Genomic DNA, 17,298 nt, shown 5'->3' with positions numbered 1-17,298 from the left:
ACGGGCTACCGTATACGTAAAAAGTTTCGAGGTGGAAAACTTTCATAGATGAGCGACTATAAATAGATTCAGAGGAAAGTTTTCATAGATAGGCAGTTATAATAGCTGATTATATGCATATAATCTGGATTTGGAGGAAAAATTTTGTAGGTGAAAGGTGATCTATGAAATCTACGAAAATTTTCCACCTCGAAAATTTTTACTTATACGGTAGTATTATTCTGTAAAGGTGATTAATTTTAATGTCTCTAGGGTGATCTTTAAAGGCAGAGTTTTCAAGTGGGTGGCACGCAAAATTTTCTGGGAGATCTTCACTTAAACAGTACATATTTCTTTTTGTAGGGGAAATGTATATATGGCTAAACATTTATTATAGAAGTATACACATACAGTATTCTGTACATAATAAAAAAATATATATACAATCATTGAAGTTTATACAACTCAAGTATACAACACAGTTATGTAGTTTAAAATGTACATAGTAGTAGTAGTAGTAGTAGTACTGTGGGGGGTTCAGAAAAGTAGTAGTAACATGTAGTAATAGTAGTACGTACTACAAATTGTACACTTGTCAAATGTCATGAGTACGGTAGTCGTCAAATGATAAAGATGTGACATCACTAAGATTCTATTGTAGAATACACACCATCAAGTAGTAGTTCTTCGTAAACATTGTCATCACATTCATCAACATGTGCATAAGTATTACGATCATCAGGAACAACAGGATCACCAGAAAGAACTATAAAAGTAGAATCATACATTTAATGCATATATGTACATGTATATGTATAGCCTGATGGACAATCTATATATAGATCATGTTATATTCTTACTTGTGAGATAGTACTCAATGCTTTCAATCACATATCCATCTTCACTTGATGTAGAATTTGAACTTGCTGTAAATAAACAAAATTTAATCACATATGCATGTACATTAGTATTTTAAACTGCATGCATAGATTTTATTTTGTGAGGTTCATATGTCTATAATCATAATATATATATTATGCACAGGTAGACACAGCTTTTTATGTGTGGGTGGTGTTTTAAGCTAGTTATCATAACAAGAGAAGAATACATGCATCTTCATGTTTGCTGCTTAGGTGAGCCATACATTATTTACCCGTTAGTCCTTGTAGGATGTGAGTAATTTACAACAATTGCATATATATAGCTAGACTGGTTGGCCTGGGGATTGCAGATAGGGAGAAGAGCTAATGTGATGTTCTCACTTATAGCATGTGTAACCAACTCTGCCTTTGTTACACACTATGCTGGCATAGCAGGAATAGTATGTTGTTGGGTAATATAATCCAGTGCCAGGCATTTTTTTAGACTAAATTCTTAGTTAAATATTGTAGTTATAGGTTAATCCTCTTACAAAAGAGTTCATGCATCAATCAATTTAGACCATTGTTTTATTTTCTTCTTAGTAAGGTGGAAAAATGAGAAATGATAATGATTTTTTTATGCCAATTGTTTAGTCTTGATATGACCATAGAAGTTAAACTAACTCACCCATTCTTTGTCTGGTTTCCCGCAGTGTTTCAAATGGACTTGTTAGACTTTTATCATCTGTTGAATTAGGTGTTGTCACTGCCTTGTGCTGTACAAGGAGATCAGACAAGTGAGTTAAATTATGATCACTCTTTAGTGGTGGTAAACTGGACAGATCTGTAATGCTCAAGTACCTTTGTAAGTTTGTATCATGAGTAAATGCTGGTAAAGAAACATGTCTATGGAGCTCATTATCATGAACAGACAGTGTCTGAACAGGTAGCTGATTACAGATGGGACTGTTAGAATGTAGTGCCGTGAAGTCTACTGTCACATGCGGTACTGGATATTCTTTTTTTGAAGGATCATTCACATCGCTGCATTTTATAACAATGAAATTATTTGCATAAACATGACGTATAGTATATACCTTGTTGACAGTTTATGATGACTATCTGATAACTTTGACTTCTGTTCCTGCAGATCAGCTTTATTTGTCTTTCTTAAATTAAGAATTTTTTCCTGATGAGTTAGCATTTTTTTCCAACTAGATATTATTGGTTTAGAATGGCTGGACAAAGTCTCGTAATACTGGTCAGATTTGCAATTTTCTTTTAGTGTAGATTCACCATCAACAACTGACCAAGTCTGTGTGAGACATCTTTTTCTTGGTTCAAAAGACTGAGGCTTCTTTTTGTCAAGGGAAACTATCTTGGGTCTTTGTTCACTGGAAAGCAAATCCAGTGAAAATGCTCGTGGAATTATGTCATCTAAAACAAACCCAAGGGTGCAATTTAAAATACAATAGATCTTTGAGTATATATTACTAGGTCATACATGTCAGTGCTAAACATGTACATGTAACATTAAATAGCTATGGTATTCTGAATGTATGTATATACGTCAGTTGTGGTGTACAAGAATAATAGCCAACCTTCTGAATTAGAACTTCCTGAAAGTAGTTTCTTTCTGTGGTAAATAGCCTTAATGAGGTCTATGGTACTCTTTGCTTGTATAGACAAAACTTCTTTTTCCCGATACCTACATATATCATGAAAACAATATGTGCACAAATGATGATGATTGTATGTAAATATTACATACAAAAATGAAACATGTTTGGCAGTTTACATACAACAAACCAAGCAGTTACTATGCATGAAGTGAAGTATGCTTACATTGTCTGAGAGTTATTTATTGAAAATTTTAGAACTCCTTTCTTACTTCCATCACTCTGCTTTTTTGTGGGTTGAAAGTCAACCTTGCAGATGTCTTTTATATAAAATGAATAATTTAGTGCAATTCTTCCATTAGCTGTGAAGAGTTTTACTTTATCATCATACAGCTTCAAAATGTAGCTGTTGCAGCGTGATCCTCTCCTCTTGTTATCACATATTGCAACTCTGTACTCATCTGTAAATATTATACACACAACATACGTATAAGATATATATGGTGTTAACTTGAATGGCTATGAGAAAGTGATGTGAAAATTTGGAATTAGTTATCAAATCAATCACTTTGTGATTGCCTAACTATTTTCTGTATTAAGGTTTTAAATAGGTACATCATTGCTATACTTGCAGTAGAATAATCCAAATGTTTTAATAAACTGTTCTATTACTATAATTGATTATAGTAAACTTACATACAACTCCAGGTATTGGAGGTCCAAAGACTTCTTTATTGATTATATCTACCCAATCAGAGGCCTCCCGTAAACTATCTACACCTATGAAATACTGCTTGCTTGAAGTGACAATTGTAAACATGAGTTTTCCTCTCAAGCAAATGGCATCTGACAATGCAACTGTTAGCACATTGTCAAGGGGAATAAATTGCATATCTTTCTCAGAGTGGCGACGTGTTTTCTGTTGGGATGCCTCATACAGGACCAGCTGTCGTGGAAAGAAATTACTCTCTCGATGAAGTTCACAGTACCATGGATGATAAGTCTGCAATAGAACCAGATGTTATTCAACATACTAGCATATAATATTGTTTGCATGCTTTAGAGATAGCTATGTAGCTGTATAATAATTCACAGCAAAAGCGTATCAAATAAACGATCGGTATTGTCGACAGTATATCAACCGCTTACCTCGCTTAGTCTGAGTCTTACTGCCATCAGTTTCGCCGGCCACACTATCACCGTTTATGTACAGTAGTGGGACAAAAATTACACTGACCAGCAGTTTTACCGGCAGTGCTTTACCGCCTTCTCGAAGTTCATTCCCAGTGTCACCGGGCTTGCTACTCAGTGTTCTCGTCGATTGACCAATAGTATCCGATAGTACTATGCCTCCGTATAGCTTACAAATGTCTTCCGTATTTCAAAATATTGCTCGTAATTCAATTAATTTTAAACACTGTTTGTAATTCAATTGTACAATGATTCACAACAACAAAAAATGAATCAATACTAGAATGCATACATAGTTTGTTCAGTTAATTGCTAGTGTCACTCTCATCATCAACACCAATTGCTTGCAGCACTTGAGATGAACTGAACTGACTAAAGTAAGAGTACGCATTTAAGTGTAAATATTAGAACAGTAAAATTATACCTGTGATTTCTAGTTGCAGCTGGGTAATTATCACTACTCCCACCGACAGGCTCATGCAATAATAATCCACTAAAAAAAGACAAAAGAGGCTTGCCAGCAGTTTATATAACATACACAATACTTACCGTTGCAGTGTCACTATGCTGCTATTTGATCCAGTGAACGAACCACTATAGAACAGAAGCAAACAGCATGATCATTCAAATAAGCATTTAGGATGCAACTAGCACATATTGATTAACTTTGGCAGGTGACGATTGAGCAAAAAAGCCTTTATCAAACTTCTAAGTTCAGCGTCAGTCTGCACAAAAAAAATTCTGAATAAATATCTGATGTTCTAATTGTTTCAGTCGGTTTGCAGTTTGGGTAGCACACAAATTCCCCTCACTGGTCAGACATTACTTAACAGATTACATATACCACCCTGTAAAGTTAGCCAGGGAAAGTTCCAACCCCAGCACTGCTAAGTGAGATGAGAACATACACTTGTTTCTCCAATAAATACCATGTTAGGGTGCTTCCCTAGTTAATACCAGCTACATAGTCTCCAGCAATCAAAGAAAGTATTGATCAAAACAGCCACCTAACCGCAAACACTATATCCCTGAAAATTAGTGAGGAGGATACTATGGTATTAGATATCCGGTGGCCAAGAGTTTTAATGAATGACGCAAGAAACTTGGTTTACTCATCAAACTCTTTCATGCTGTAGCTGTGAAGGGCCCAGCAGACAAGTCTTGACAAACTAGACAAAAGGCTGATGGTACAATGGAACCAGTTCCATATGGAGAAACAAACTTCTTGGAGAAGCACATTAAACACATGTTTGTACACTGTGTACACACAGTAACACTGGACACACAGCCCTACTATATACATACCGGTCACTTGAAGATATCCTGCAATTTCTCGTTCCCTGAGTACTGCTGAATCTGAAAAAGGTTAACAAGATGAAATAATAGTAAAGTTAGTCACATACCCCTGGGTCGCCTGGGTGTAGCATTGCCCCCTTCAGTGCTGTTACGGTTTCCACTGATTTGTGGACTATGCAAGGCAAACTTTAATACAATAGAAAACATCTGTTTGCATACTTACGATTGCTGTTGCAGAAGACTATGCAAAGATGGTGAACTATAAACAGAGATAATGAAGTGTATATCAAGTTATACTAAGAAAGCCAAAGGAATTACACTAGGACCAATGTCAATGCATTTATACAGTACATCACAAAGTAACAAAATCACAGGGGCTACCTATTGTCAAATTTTTACAATTGGTACGCAAACATATCAAGAACGTGCTTGTATGATAATAGTAGCCACAAGTACATCACTACTTAAACACAATCTAAATTATCAGGGAATGGTAGTGAATAGTATTCAGTAGAGCTGTGAAACTATACTGGGTATACCAGATATCCAAGCAGTTATGTTCTGAGGTTCAATTACTTTTTCCACATAGTCGGATAAAATTAATGATCTCTCTTTATTCAAAAACATGTTAGGATACTCATCATTGCTAAACATTTATATCACACTTGTAGTAGATTTCAGCTATACTGGTATGATCACTTGATGCCTGTCAGTTACGCCACTTAGTAACCACTATACTACAGTATTAACATGAAATTCAGAGATACGCTGTATTGAGGGCGGGATACTATAAAACGCAGAATAGCGGAATAAGCAAAATCTAAAGAAGATGCCGATGATCAAAGCAAAATCTAAGTATTTGCACAGATGCCGATGATGAGCTACAAATATTGACAAATAAACCTAATTATTCTAAAGAAACAAAACTACCTTTGTAAAGGTGGCTGACGGATTGCACTAGGACGCTGATCAGTGTCAGTGGATTTGTAAGAAACATAACACAAGTACGGTATATCCTAATTTAGCTTACATGGTGGAATGATTGCTTCTAGGTGTTGGTGTTGGCTGACTGTATTAATATCAAATTGAACTAAAATACACGGTTACCCTAATTTAGCTTACATGGTGGAATGATTGCCTCTATTTCCATTAGAAGTTGGTGTTGGGTGACTGTATTATTATCAAATTGAACCAAAATATACAGCTACCACAGCATGTTCTGTTCTGTCTGACTCTTGACGTAAAGTACTGCAAACAACAACTTTAATAATAAAAACTTCAATCTCATGATCACCTTTTCACTGCCCATTGAACTGCATTCCTTGGAATGGGCAGTGAAGTTGGAACGCCTTCTATCCTAGGCTTGGCAGAGAAGCGACCAGCACACACTTCCTTTTCATTGATGCAGTCGTCTAAAACTTGCTTCAGTTCTTCTAACTCTGCCAAAACCATTGTATAATACAGCAATTTAACCACATACATTACCATCGGATTGCCATTCAAGATGGTGAAGCTTCATTGATCCACTCTCTTCGTCACTGCTCTCCTCTGTCATGTACAGTGGATCAATTTGCTCCCATAAATTTCGCTCTTCATCTGACCTGATGACCTTTTCTCTTCTCCTGTACAGTTGTATATAAGCAAGCAACATAAACAAACAGATTTATCATATTTAGCTGGTGAAACAAAATTCTAAAACATGAGAATTAATCCCAAATGTTTGCACAAGTCTTGACTATCTAATAAAATACAGGCCATTGTAATAATATATTAGATATGAGATTTTATTGAGATCACAAATTCTCTTTGGCTTTAACAAACTAAGCACTAAACAGCAGAACCATTGCTTGTTTATCATATTGAAAATCTTTTGTGTTATCGACCCTGACATTGTGTTGAAAGCTCACTAACATTATCTCGTAGATTGCAGTGAGCATCTAAAGGAACAAGTTGATGTTGTGCTACTTCTAAAAACCACGTGCCATGCAGCCACTCTACTTAGATTTGTCACTACACTCAGTTTGAGCAAAGACGAAAGTTATCTTGAGCTAAAGCTTAGCTACAGTTTAATATACGGTAGATTTAGCCAGAAAGTTGCTTTGGCGCACAGGTGCAGGTGTGGAAAGACAAGCATACACACACTTTTTGTAAAACAATTTCAGTGAACCAGGTACACTGTGGGCGCGTGACTGGTTTAAAAACTAGTTGTAAGAATGTGATGGTTTAATCTAAAGTTTACATTTAAACTTTGAAATTCACTTCTGCACTGGATTCCTCAACTGTTAGTTATCTAATCAAAGATAAAATCAAAGAACAAAGCTAAGACCATTCTAATAGAGTTATTAGTGATAAGATTTAGAGTCTCCAACACCAAAGACTGTTTCGTTTTTTAAGGATACTCTTCTCAAAATACTCTTATGAACATTCTGTCATCATAATTGCTCAGTAGAGTCAGCACTACAAAAATGCTATACAGGAATGAATTTTGATTTACAAATCATAAACACAACACCGCGCGAGGTAGTCAGGTACAGCGTGTATAATGTTTACCCTGTCCTGGTATCCTCTCTTTTGCCTTCTTCTTATTCTCAGCAACCTTTGCCACTCTATGAGGTAGGGAGTCATTGTACGTTCTTCTCCTGGACTCATAATAGCGGTGTACTGCAGCTAGGAAATAGTTATCAACACAGTCAAATTCTACCATACCATGAGTATTTATATACACAATAGATAGCATGCACCACATACACAAATACGCACGCACATAAACATGCACACACTACACAAAGATTTATGTATTTATAACATAATTTGACTACATGTCAAGATGGGTGCATCTCAACAGTATGCTGCCCAAGATGGGTTCATCTAGCAGCATAAGTCAATACTATGAATATTCAAAAACACACACACACACTCCGCGTGACTCACACCCATACACAGACACAGACACACACACACACACACACACACGTAAACACTTAGTAAAATGTGGTGACCAATTTGTCAAGATGGGTGCATCTCAACAATATGTCGCCCAAGATGGGTGCATTTAGCAACATAGGTCAAAAGGGAGCTGAACACACACACACACACACACACACACACACACACACACACACGTAAACACTTAGTAAAATGTGATGACCAATTTGTCAAGATGGGTGCATCTCAACAATATGTTGCCCAAGATGGGTGCATCTAGCAACATAGGTCAAAAGGGAGCTGAACACACACACACACACACACACACACACACACACACACACACACACACACACACACACACACACGTAAACACTTAGTAAAATGTGATGACCAATTTGTCAAGATGGGTGCATCTCAACAATATGTTGCCCAAGATGGGTGCATCTAGCAACATAGGTCAAAAGGATATGAACACACACACACACACACACACACACACACACACACACACACACACACACACACACACACACACACACACACACGCACACGCACAAACACAGACACACACACAAACATGTAAACAGTTAGTAAAATGTGATGACCGATTTGTCAAGATGGGTGCATCTCAACAATATGTTGCCCAAGATGGGTGCATCTAGCAACATAGGTCAAAAGGATATGAACACACACACACACACACACACACACACACACACACACACACACACACACACACACACACACACACACACACACACACACACACACACACACACACACACCCATACACAGACACACACACACACACACACATGTAAACACTTAGTAAAATGTGGTGACCGATTTGTCAAGATGGGTGCATCTCAACAATATGTTGCCCAAGATGGGTGCATCTAGCAACATAGATCAAAAGGATATGAACACACACACACACACACACACACACACACACACACACACACACACACACACACACACACACACACACGTAAACACTTAGTAAAATGTGGTGACCGATTTGTCAAGATGGGTGCATCTCAACAATATGTTACCCAAGATGGGTGCATCTAGCAACATAGGTCAAAAGGATATGAACACACACACACACACACTACACACACACGTAAACACTTAGTAAAATGTGGTGACCGATTTGTCAAGATGGGTGCATCTCAACAGTATGTCGCCCAAGATGGGTGCACCTAGCAACATAGGCAAATATATGCACACATAGTACGTACCAATGCAAACAACTATTTGAACACACAAGAAGATACTTCCTTTTATCCATTAGACTAGTGTTTTATCAGCCATTACTTACAGCAGGTAGCCTAAAAGATAATATAGCACTATTTAACAATTGTACTGCATAGAATGGGTAACGAAAATAGTGTCAATAACTGTATTTTACTTTAACCAAGGGCGTTAAATAGAAAATAAACTAACCTTTAGACCTTTCGCCGTCTGCTAGTGAGTTATACGCAGAGAAGGCCATTCCTTACATCTGCTGCAACGGATTAAGTCTTTCTTTGCCTCCTAAAACTAATATAGTGAGCTACACGTGCTGACTTTGTAGATTGGCACCACCAGCTGCGGTATCACGCGACTCATCAATTAATGGGTGTGTCCAGTAAAACTGACGAACGTGTTTTTCCAGTGCCTGTTCACTGCGGTAGAACGAACTAGAACTGCTGCAGTATCACAGGTAATCAGTGTTCCTGATGTTGTTTCACCGTTTAGGTGGAGAAGACTGTGTATGCGTTTCGCTCAGTGCAACACCGTTTTTGCGATAGCTTTTTGCTGTGATTAATGTTTATTATATGTGGGAACTTGATCACTACCAAACTATCACACAAAGATCATGGAATTGCACTATGTGCTAATCTGGAATGGAAAACCATCATTGTACCATTCTCAGCAAAGCTTATATCACCTCTCAGACTGAATAAAGTCCAACTGTATTATACATATTTCATAGAGTCATGCAGATCTCAGCTCATGCATGTTCTCCCAGTTGGTGCCCTTATTTAATGAGAGATATCATGAGCAACCTCCAGAGATGCATGTATATACCACCAGACACTGTTTCTGATCACAAAAGTATAAGACTTAATTAGCTCATGACAACTTCTTCTATTGATGTATTAGCTATCTTTGAGCTCTCTGACATCATGTTCGGTTTCAGTATTAAATATCTATCAAACAGATTTCTACAGCTACGAACAAAAGTAGATATGAATATAAAAACTCCTTTCCATTTACAATCAAATTATGGAATCAACTTGATGATATCATTGTCCAAGCTTCATCACTTGACTTGCTTGATAATCATTTAAATCTGTCTTAGCTAACTTTAATTTATGTACGGCTATACTCATTAATTGAGTTTTATACATTAAACAATATAATAATTAAATCTCCCATACTAATAGTTTTAACATCCTTGTCTACATATCCTTCTCCAACAATGCATGCCATGGCAAATCAAGTGGCTTCCACCATGCACTGAACAAGCTTAAGGAAAGAAAATTTTTAATTTGTCAGAATTTGTTGTCTGCTTGGCTATGCAGTCATTGCCGGCATTAGCTATAGTTATCACTGATAACACAACTCATAAACAAGAGTTTCAATTCAGTTCAAATAGTCAAGAGAGGAAGTTAAGCTATATTTTTAGGAGCATGCATTTATGCATAACTTTGCTTCTATACAGACCCATGTACAGAACAACTCCATTAGCTACCTTTGCCCTTGCAGCAGTCGCTGCCATGCAGTGAACAATTCTCAGTTAGCTGTAAGTTAAGTTTCTCAGTTGTTATTTTCTTTCCTTTTTGTATATCTTCCTCCCAGACCTTTACCTAGTGCGCAACGTACTACGACTATCAGACCTATATGTACTCATCTGTACACCGCCTGTACCTCTGTCACAAGACAAATAGCTAGCTAGCTATATAGTGCATATTGTAGCTATAATAGCTACTGATAAATATATACGGCTAATACAATATCTATAGATCCGTGCACAATGACAATTTCACACACGAGTTCTGCTTGTATGCGCGCCTATATTCAGCTCAGTATATATACGTAGCTATACACAAATTCTAGCTATAGTGTTATTATACAGTGTACGTATGATAGTGAAACACTGACGTTGCACTATCATACGGACGTACATCAAATAGCTACATACAGGTAAACGTACTGATCGGAAAAATGTCCTTTTAGGATAATACACTGTGCCACATCGCACAGCATAAGCAAAGTGCTTCAGCGGCAGACTTGCTGGTGAAGACTCGGGCGAAGTAGAGACGGATGAACTGACCGACAATGATGTTGAAAGTGCCATCGACAGTTTAGCCAATACAACTGTACTCGCAATCAGATAGAGTAAATGTTTCTCAATTGACAGTTATCTGAGATTTTATAGCTAACGTACCGGCGCGTACATGTAGTTGAATAATATAAACACCAGGATGTGCGTAATATTACGTTACGATACTTCCGCGACCGAGCAATGTGAAAAACGCCATCATTCCTCCTTTCTTTTGTACATAGGCTTTACTTCCAGCTTACTGATCACTTACTTCCATGCAGTTGATCACTTGCAATGATAACTAACTTATCACCCCGTGGCGTAACCACTTAAACAATTAGCTATATTGGCAGCCAAATATGGAAATGTTACAAAAAAACAAACACACAAAACCGGTTTACACCAGCTAAATTTTAAGACAGCACCTACTACTGATGTGATGTCTTAAAATTTATGTTCAGTGGTTGGCACCCACTAAATGTATTTAGTGGGTGCCGACCACTGAACATTAATTTTAAGACAGCACCTACTACTGATGTGATTTGTTTTATTTCATTGCAGACATAATGAAGGAATCCTGGTAGCAAATGACACCAGGAGCCTATCAACTGCCAAAGGTACTTTTGTCAGCTCTGTATATATATACAACTGTATTAATGTACATACCTTCTGCATTCCCATGATCTGATCATGTTTATAAAGTACCACACAATCCAGTGATTCATAAATGGTACTGTGCCAAATATGCACTCATTATTTTGCAAACAATTACATAATATTGCTGGTGTTTGTGTCCATAATCAAAGTTCTGTGAAGTATTGTAGTATGACAGGATGTGTGTGCATCAGATGATTGAGATCACAAAGAATTTACATAAAATTATACAAGTGGCAATCTGGCCATAAGCACTCATTTTAAAAATAAATTAGAAAACAGATATTATTTGTTTCTCTAATATATTTTCAAATGAGTGACCATGGCCTTAAATGTTTTTAAGATGGAATTGACTGAAAGTCTTATAGAATAGGTTTACTATGCAGTGATCATTGGTTTTGTTTTGCCAGTGATGCCAGAGTTTGGCTTCCCTCTTTCATTATTAATTTTTTGTTTACTTATACACATGCACACACACACAAATTATTAACTATTCTTGACCACATTTCAGGGATATAATAAAATTGATAGCACAATTAAGTGCTTTGGCAAGCTGCTGACATAACCATAATTAAAAATAGTCCTTGAGTTCTATATATTAATTGTTTAATTTTGCTATACCCATATCTAATCTAAATGTATGTATATAATCATGTGACAATTGCATTGTGCAGTACAATTAAGCATAGTGATGTCTGTGCACATCTATTTTATGTGATTGTTGTGATGCGTTCATATTTTGTGCAGATGACTCCAAACAAGATATGTCAGTCACTGGTTCAGTCATCCTTCACTGTAGGAGACATGTGATCATGAACACCTCCCATACGTATATAAAATGGAAGAGAGGAACTGCTATATATAACTTATTATAAAACCTTATGACCTTAGACTTCAAAGGTTCAAATACCTAACAGCTTTTAAAGGAAATGGAAAATTAAATTTTATCACTTAAAGTTCATATAAGGAAGAAGTGCATAGTTCATAGTAAGGAATGTAGAAGTGGTTTCATGCATGCTTAACTAGCTTGTTCAAGAGTCTAGACAACAGCCATTTCAATTATAACAATTATACTACCAAAAGGTAATGACCAATGAACTATGAGTTCTAAGTAGTGATTGTCTATAGCTGCAATACTAATGTGACACCTGTTTTCAAAAACGAAAAAGGGAAGCTCTGCTCCTCAAAATTATTGCCCAACATACACAGTTTGTAAAATATTGGAACACATTATATTTTCTTACTCGATGAAGTATCTTGAAAATAAAAACTTACTTTATCAATTCAACATGGCTTCCAACACAACAGATCCTGCGAAACACAGTTAGCATCATTTATTAATGACTTGGCCAAAAGTTACAACAATGGAAAACAGACTGAATGATGTTATAAAACATTGATGTCAAGTCACACAACAGGCTAAGACATAAGTACAACAATATGGTATAGTCAGTATAACCTAACAGTGGATCTCATCCTTTTAAAATGATTTTCAGCAAAGAGTAGTTATCGACAATGTTTCATCTGACCCTGTAGCAGTAGCATCTGGCATCCCTCAGGGAACTGTTCTGAGCCCCATATTATATAAAATCTATAGTTGATAACATAAAGCACATTCACTAAAATCTGCCTCTTTACAGATATTGCAACAATGAGTGATGCTCAACAACTCCAAGAAGAACTAAGGTCTCTGCAACTATGGGAAGGCACATGGCTGCTTAAATTCAGTATATCCAAAGATTCTCTACTGTGCATTTCAATTATGGAAACTCCACAGCACAGTATGGATGTTCACTCTTTTTTGTGTTACAGTAATTTGCTGTCATAATATACTAACTCATGACAAGCTTGTTTCAGTACTTTTCATTGGTGCACTATATTCCCTACTCCAGTTTAAAGTTCCTAATTTTTTCTTATACTTGTAAAATAAATAATACTAGGTAGATTGGTAATGAGCTTTCTGGGCTGTTACTATTGTTTGTTGTTATTGTTAACACGGCAGTTCAAAGATTAGTTTTATAAATAGCATTAATTACAATCTTCAGTGTTACTTTTATTGAACCCTGCTCTGGTCTCAAATTGCAGGTGCATTCTTTCAGAAACCTAAGCTTGTAAAATCCAAGGTGAAAATGACTGAGATTTGTCCAAGAGTGAGATACCTTTTTAAAGGACTATACAAATTGCAATATTTTATAATTTGGCACACATTAGGCTGTTTGTTCTCTCTGTTTTTAGCTCAGTTTTGAGCTATCAGAGCATTCTAAATGTGTTAATTACAATGCGTTAGATGAAAACCGTACATGAAATAACTACCAAATGAATGTGTGTCTCACACATAATGCATGAAACTGTTTATGAAGTGTCTTGTATTTTAAGCTTTTAGAAATGTAGCACAATGATCTTAGTGGATTTCAAAGTCATGTGAAGTATAGAACAGGCAGGTATACCGTCTTGGAATGTGAGGTAATGGATTGTCCTCACAGTTACAACAAATAGTCATTATATAGCTTAGTATCCTAAGTAATAAAAAGAATTAACAATTCTGCTTAATTATGCTACACAACATTCTATAACAAAATACCAACAGTACCTACCACCTGAAAGAAAGATAATATACCAGAAAGTGTTATAATGTTAGAACCAAAAAAGGTGTGCAGACTTATGAAAAATTATTATCATAATAGTTAAATTCACAGCTTCCTGTTTATAAGGTAAATGCTAAAATTGTCATTAACTCCCACAACCAGCTGCAGCGCAGTTCTAGGATGTGTTATTGTCATGACGGTGCATGTGATGTAATAATTGTGGATAGTGTGTCATTGTATATTAATTTTACCATCTACTGAATTTTATGAGTAAACAACTCACTTAAAGCGTGTAGCAATTATTGTCAACTTGCAAGGCAAACCATGATTAAGATACCTTTCCGTATAGAATTAAAGAACAACGTCATACAAATATTCATAGCTAACTAGTTACTTGTTAGTGCAGAATAGTAATCTCTTGATCAGAACAAGTCAACATGTAGCTATTATAGATTCTACAATGTGTACCAAGGTAATAAGTTCCATGTATTGTCTTGATTCAGACGATGCCAAAATAGTACTTGTAGATCACTATTGCTAAATGCTTCCAGTAAGTGGACAGTTAAAATTATTATTTTACGAAGAAGGAAAATAATTTTGGCTATATATCAATATGTATATGTTGTTTATTACACTTCACCATCTTAGCCTTTATGGCTCATGGTATTCACTTTGTACAGGCTCTATAGTGTCTCAGGAACAGGTAATACAGTAAAGCCAAATTTCTAACATCACTTAAGCAGCTACTGTGAGGTGGGTATGTGCTTTTAATGGCTAGATATACATGCAAGTGAGAATTGCAACATTGAACTGAAACAAAGTTGTGTAAATGATTGTTCACTCATACCAAATCTTGGCTGTGGATAGTAAATGCTTATTTACCACTTATGAGCCCTAGCTAGTTATGGGTGGTCCCAATAATAGATAATTTAATTGGCTTTTACCAATTCAGTGTTTGTCAGGATAATTATTTGGGTCCATTAACTCATGAGATGGGTTCTAAGTCAACCACTACCTTGGTTCTTTATAATTTAAAAGCCATGAAGAATGTTAAGTGTAGGTTCCTATAACCTATACCAGAAGTAGGTTCAATAGTTCACTTGAACAAATTTTGAAGGAAGAAGATGGAAAGCTGGTTAATAATAAATGAAAGATGTCAATCAGGTACAAATACAATATTTGTTTAATGCACTCTTCAGCAATGTGGATTGTTAGCACAAGTCTTATCATGTCCAGTGGAACTGAATTCCATTTCTCCATCCACTGTACAAATACAGAGGCAATATTAATTAAGTCACATGTGCCATCTAGCTACTAAACAGGAAATCTCTTTAGTGACCAAACTAGTATAGTTACATATGTGCATGTAATATACAACCAAGTATGCATATAATGTATCATGACAAATTTTCCGGAATTCTGGCATGGATAAACAATATGGCAAAGCTAAACTAATACATGTCTGTTATACAGTCAGTATGGCTAGCACTGCTCCTCCAATTTAACACATTTGGAGTGCAGAAGTAGTACATTAGTTGTGTAATAGCAGCATACATGGTGTGCAGCAGTTGCTGTGACAGCACTCACACAGTGTTACAGAAGAGCACTAAAGTGTTACAAAAGTATAACACCAAGGTTGTTATATAGCTAAAGTGAGGTGTTATAGTGACACACTAGGCATTCTTCAAATTTTCCAATGCTTTGATGGGGTGGAGCCTCTTTGATTCCTTGACTGACATTGATAATTATTTAGAAGACACAACTGATCTGTAAAATACAGTAAGATTGTAAATAGACTTACTTTCTTGCATTGTCTTTCTAAATTTTATGCAAGTTGCAAAATGTACTTATAATCTAACTGCCAAAGAAAATTTTAATTGTGCATCTCTTAAGGTGCTCGTTATTTTCAGGGGTGTTGTAATAACAGCCCTTGAATTTTAGAAAAACATAGGTGATGTGGTACCACCTCAATTTTAACAGTGTAATGGTGGCAGCTAGAATCGCTTCCAGTACATACGCCATCAATGGTGAACATGACTAACAATAGTAATGTTTGTCAAACAGTGATCTATAAATCATAGTCAGGTTTTCACCATATTTGGTTGCTGAAGTGTATTTGTGACTTTGTATCAGTATTCATTTCAGGTTTTAATTAGATTCATTCCCTATACTATGAAGCAGGTGAAAAATTCCCTTTACTAAAAAAATTACAACAGAGTGCCTGGAGTGAATTTTCTATACTACTACACTATATTATTAGTACATAGTAGAGCTGAAACGGATAGTAGCTTTAACTATCTAGATATCCTGAACAAAATCTTTCTGGATACCCTACAGATACTGTAGTGACATCATCACTTTCCTTAAAAATATTGTATATTATGTTGCAAACATGTTTGTTTACTAATACTTTAGAAACAAATTGCATAACACTTTAACAAAAATTAAATTTTGGAATAATTTTTAACTGTGGTAGGCTACGTATCAAGGAAAAGTTAGCATAAAATTGCTTCAAGGTATTGGAGACTACACCCTGGTGGCATCAAATTACTATCCAGATAGCAAAACTATTATTTGGATATCCAGATAATACGGATATCTGTTTCAGTACTAGTGCATAGTATATAACTAAACTAAAACCCTGTACAAATCAGTAAAAGTAAATGCATGTTTCTGTGATAAACGTTCCTGGTGCATCAGTGTAAATTTTCCTTATGGCGAACTATATGTATGTATGGCCTCTACTTTTGATAAGTGCTGCATGTTGTTATCAGTACAAGTATAAAAAAAAATTAGGAACTTCAAATTAGAGTAGGGACAATGTATAGGGCTGCAATAAAAAGTACTGAAACAAGCTGGACTGGAGTAGT

General features: G+C 36.0%; 2 protein-coding genes across 7 annotated transcripts; both read right to left on the bottom strand.

Moving 5' to 3' along the window:
• Nucleotides 1–354: 354 nt before the first annotated feature.
• LOC136261822 (uncharacterized) lies at nucleotides 355–11,306 on the bottom strand. 2 transcript variants are annotated; one of them, XM_066055892.1, is made up of 8 exons: nucleotides 11,067–11,306; nucleotides 3,155–3,461; nucleotides 2,685–2,919; nucleotides 2,441–2,547; nucleotides 1,937–2,276; nucleotides 1,528–1,883; nucleotides 840–905; nucleotides 355–745 (listed from the first exon to the last, which is right to left on the bottom strand). In XM_066055892.1, exons 1-8 carry the CDS (start codon nucleotides 11,220–11,222, stop codon nucleotides 624–626), a joined length of 1,689 nt encoding a protein of 562 aa, XP_065911964.1. In that variant the 5' UTR covers nucleotides 11,223–11,306; the 3' UTR covers nucleotides 355–623. The 2 variants fall into 2 exon arrangements, with proteins under 2 accessions (XP_065911964.1, XP_065911965.1); XM_066055893.1 differs by having other exon boundaries at nucleotides 11,079–11,304.
• On the bottom strand, nucleotides 3,848–8,611 carry LOC136261827 (uncharacterized). 5 transcript variants are annotated; one of them, XM_066055900.1, is made up of 13 exons: nucleotides 7,496–8,610; nucleotides 6,547–6,567; nucleotides 6,431–6,493; nucleotides 6,240–6,384; nucleotides 6,068–6,193; nucleotides 5,976–6,014; nucleotides 5,876–5,910; nucleotides 5,169–5,204; nucleotides 5,053–5,131; nucleotides 4,955–5,005; nucleotides 4,199–4,243; nucleotides 4,074–4,142; nucleotides 3,848–4,021 (listed from the first exon to the last, which is right to left on the bottom strand). In XM_066055900.1, exons 1-5 carry the CDS (start codon nucleotides 7,689–7,691, stop codon nucleotides 6,127–6,129), a joined length of 492 nt encoding a protein of 163 aa, XP_065911972.1. In that variant the 5' UTR covers nucleotides 7,692–8,610; the 3' UTR covers nucleotides 3,848–4,021; nucleotides 4,074–4,142; nucleotides 4,199–4,243; nucleotides 4,955–5,005; nucleotides 5,053–5,131; nucleotides 5,169–5,204; nucleotides 5,876–5,910; nucleotides 5,976–6,014; nucleotides 6,068–6,126. The 5 variants fall into 5 exon arrangements, with proteins under 5 accessions (XP_065911972.1, XP_065911970.1, XP_065911973.1 ...); XM_066055898.1 differs by having other exon boundaries at nucleotides 5,053–5,117; XM_066055901.1 differs by lacking the exon at nucleotides 5,876–5,910 and having other exon boundaries at nucleotides 7,496–8,611.
• Nucleotides 11,307–17,298: the final 5,992 nt, after the last annotated feature.

This window comes from Dysidea avara, chromosome 7, assembly GCF_963678975.1.
Source record: "Dysidea avara chromosome 7, odDysAvar1.4, whole genome shotgun sequence".
NCBI classification, from domain to species: domain Eukaryota; kingdom Metazoa; phylum Porifera; class Demospongiae; order Dictyoceratida; family Dysideidae; genus Dysidea; species Dysidea avara.
The sequence above is the reverse complement of the archived record's forward strand: the minus strand, read 5'-3'. Positions and strand labels throughout refer to the sequence as shown.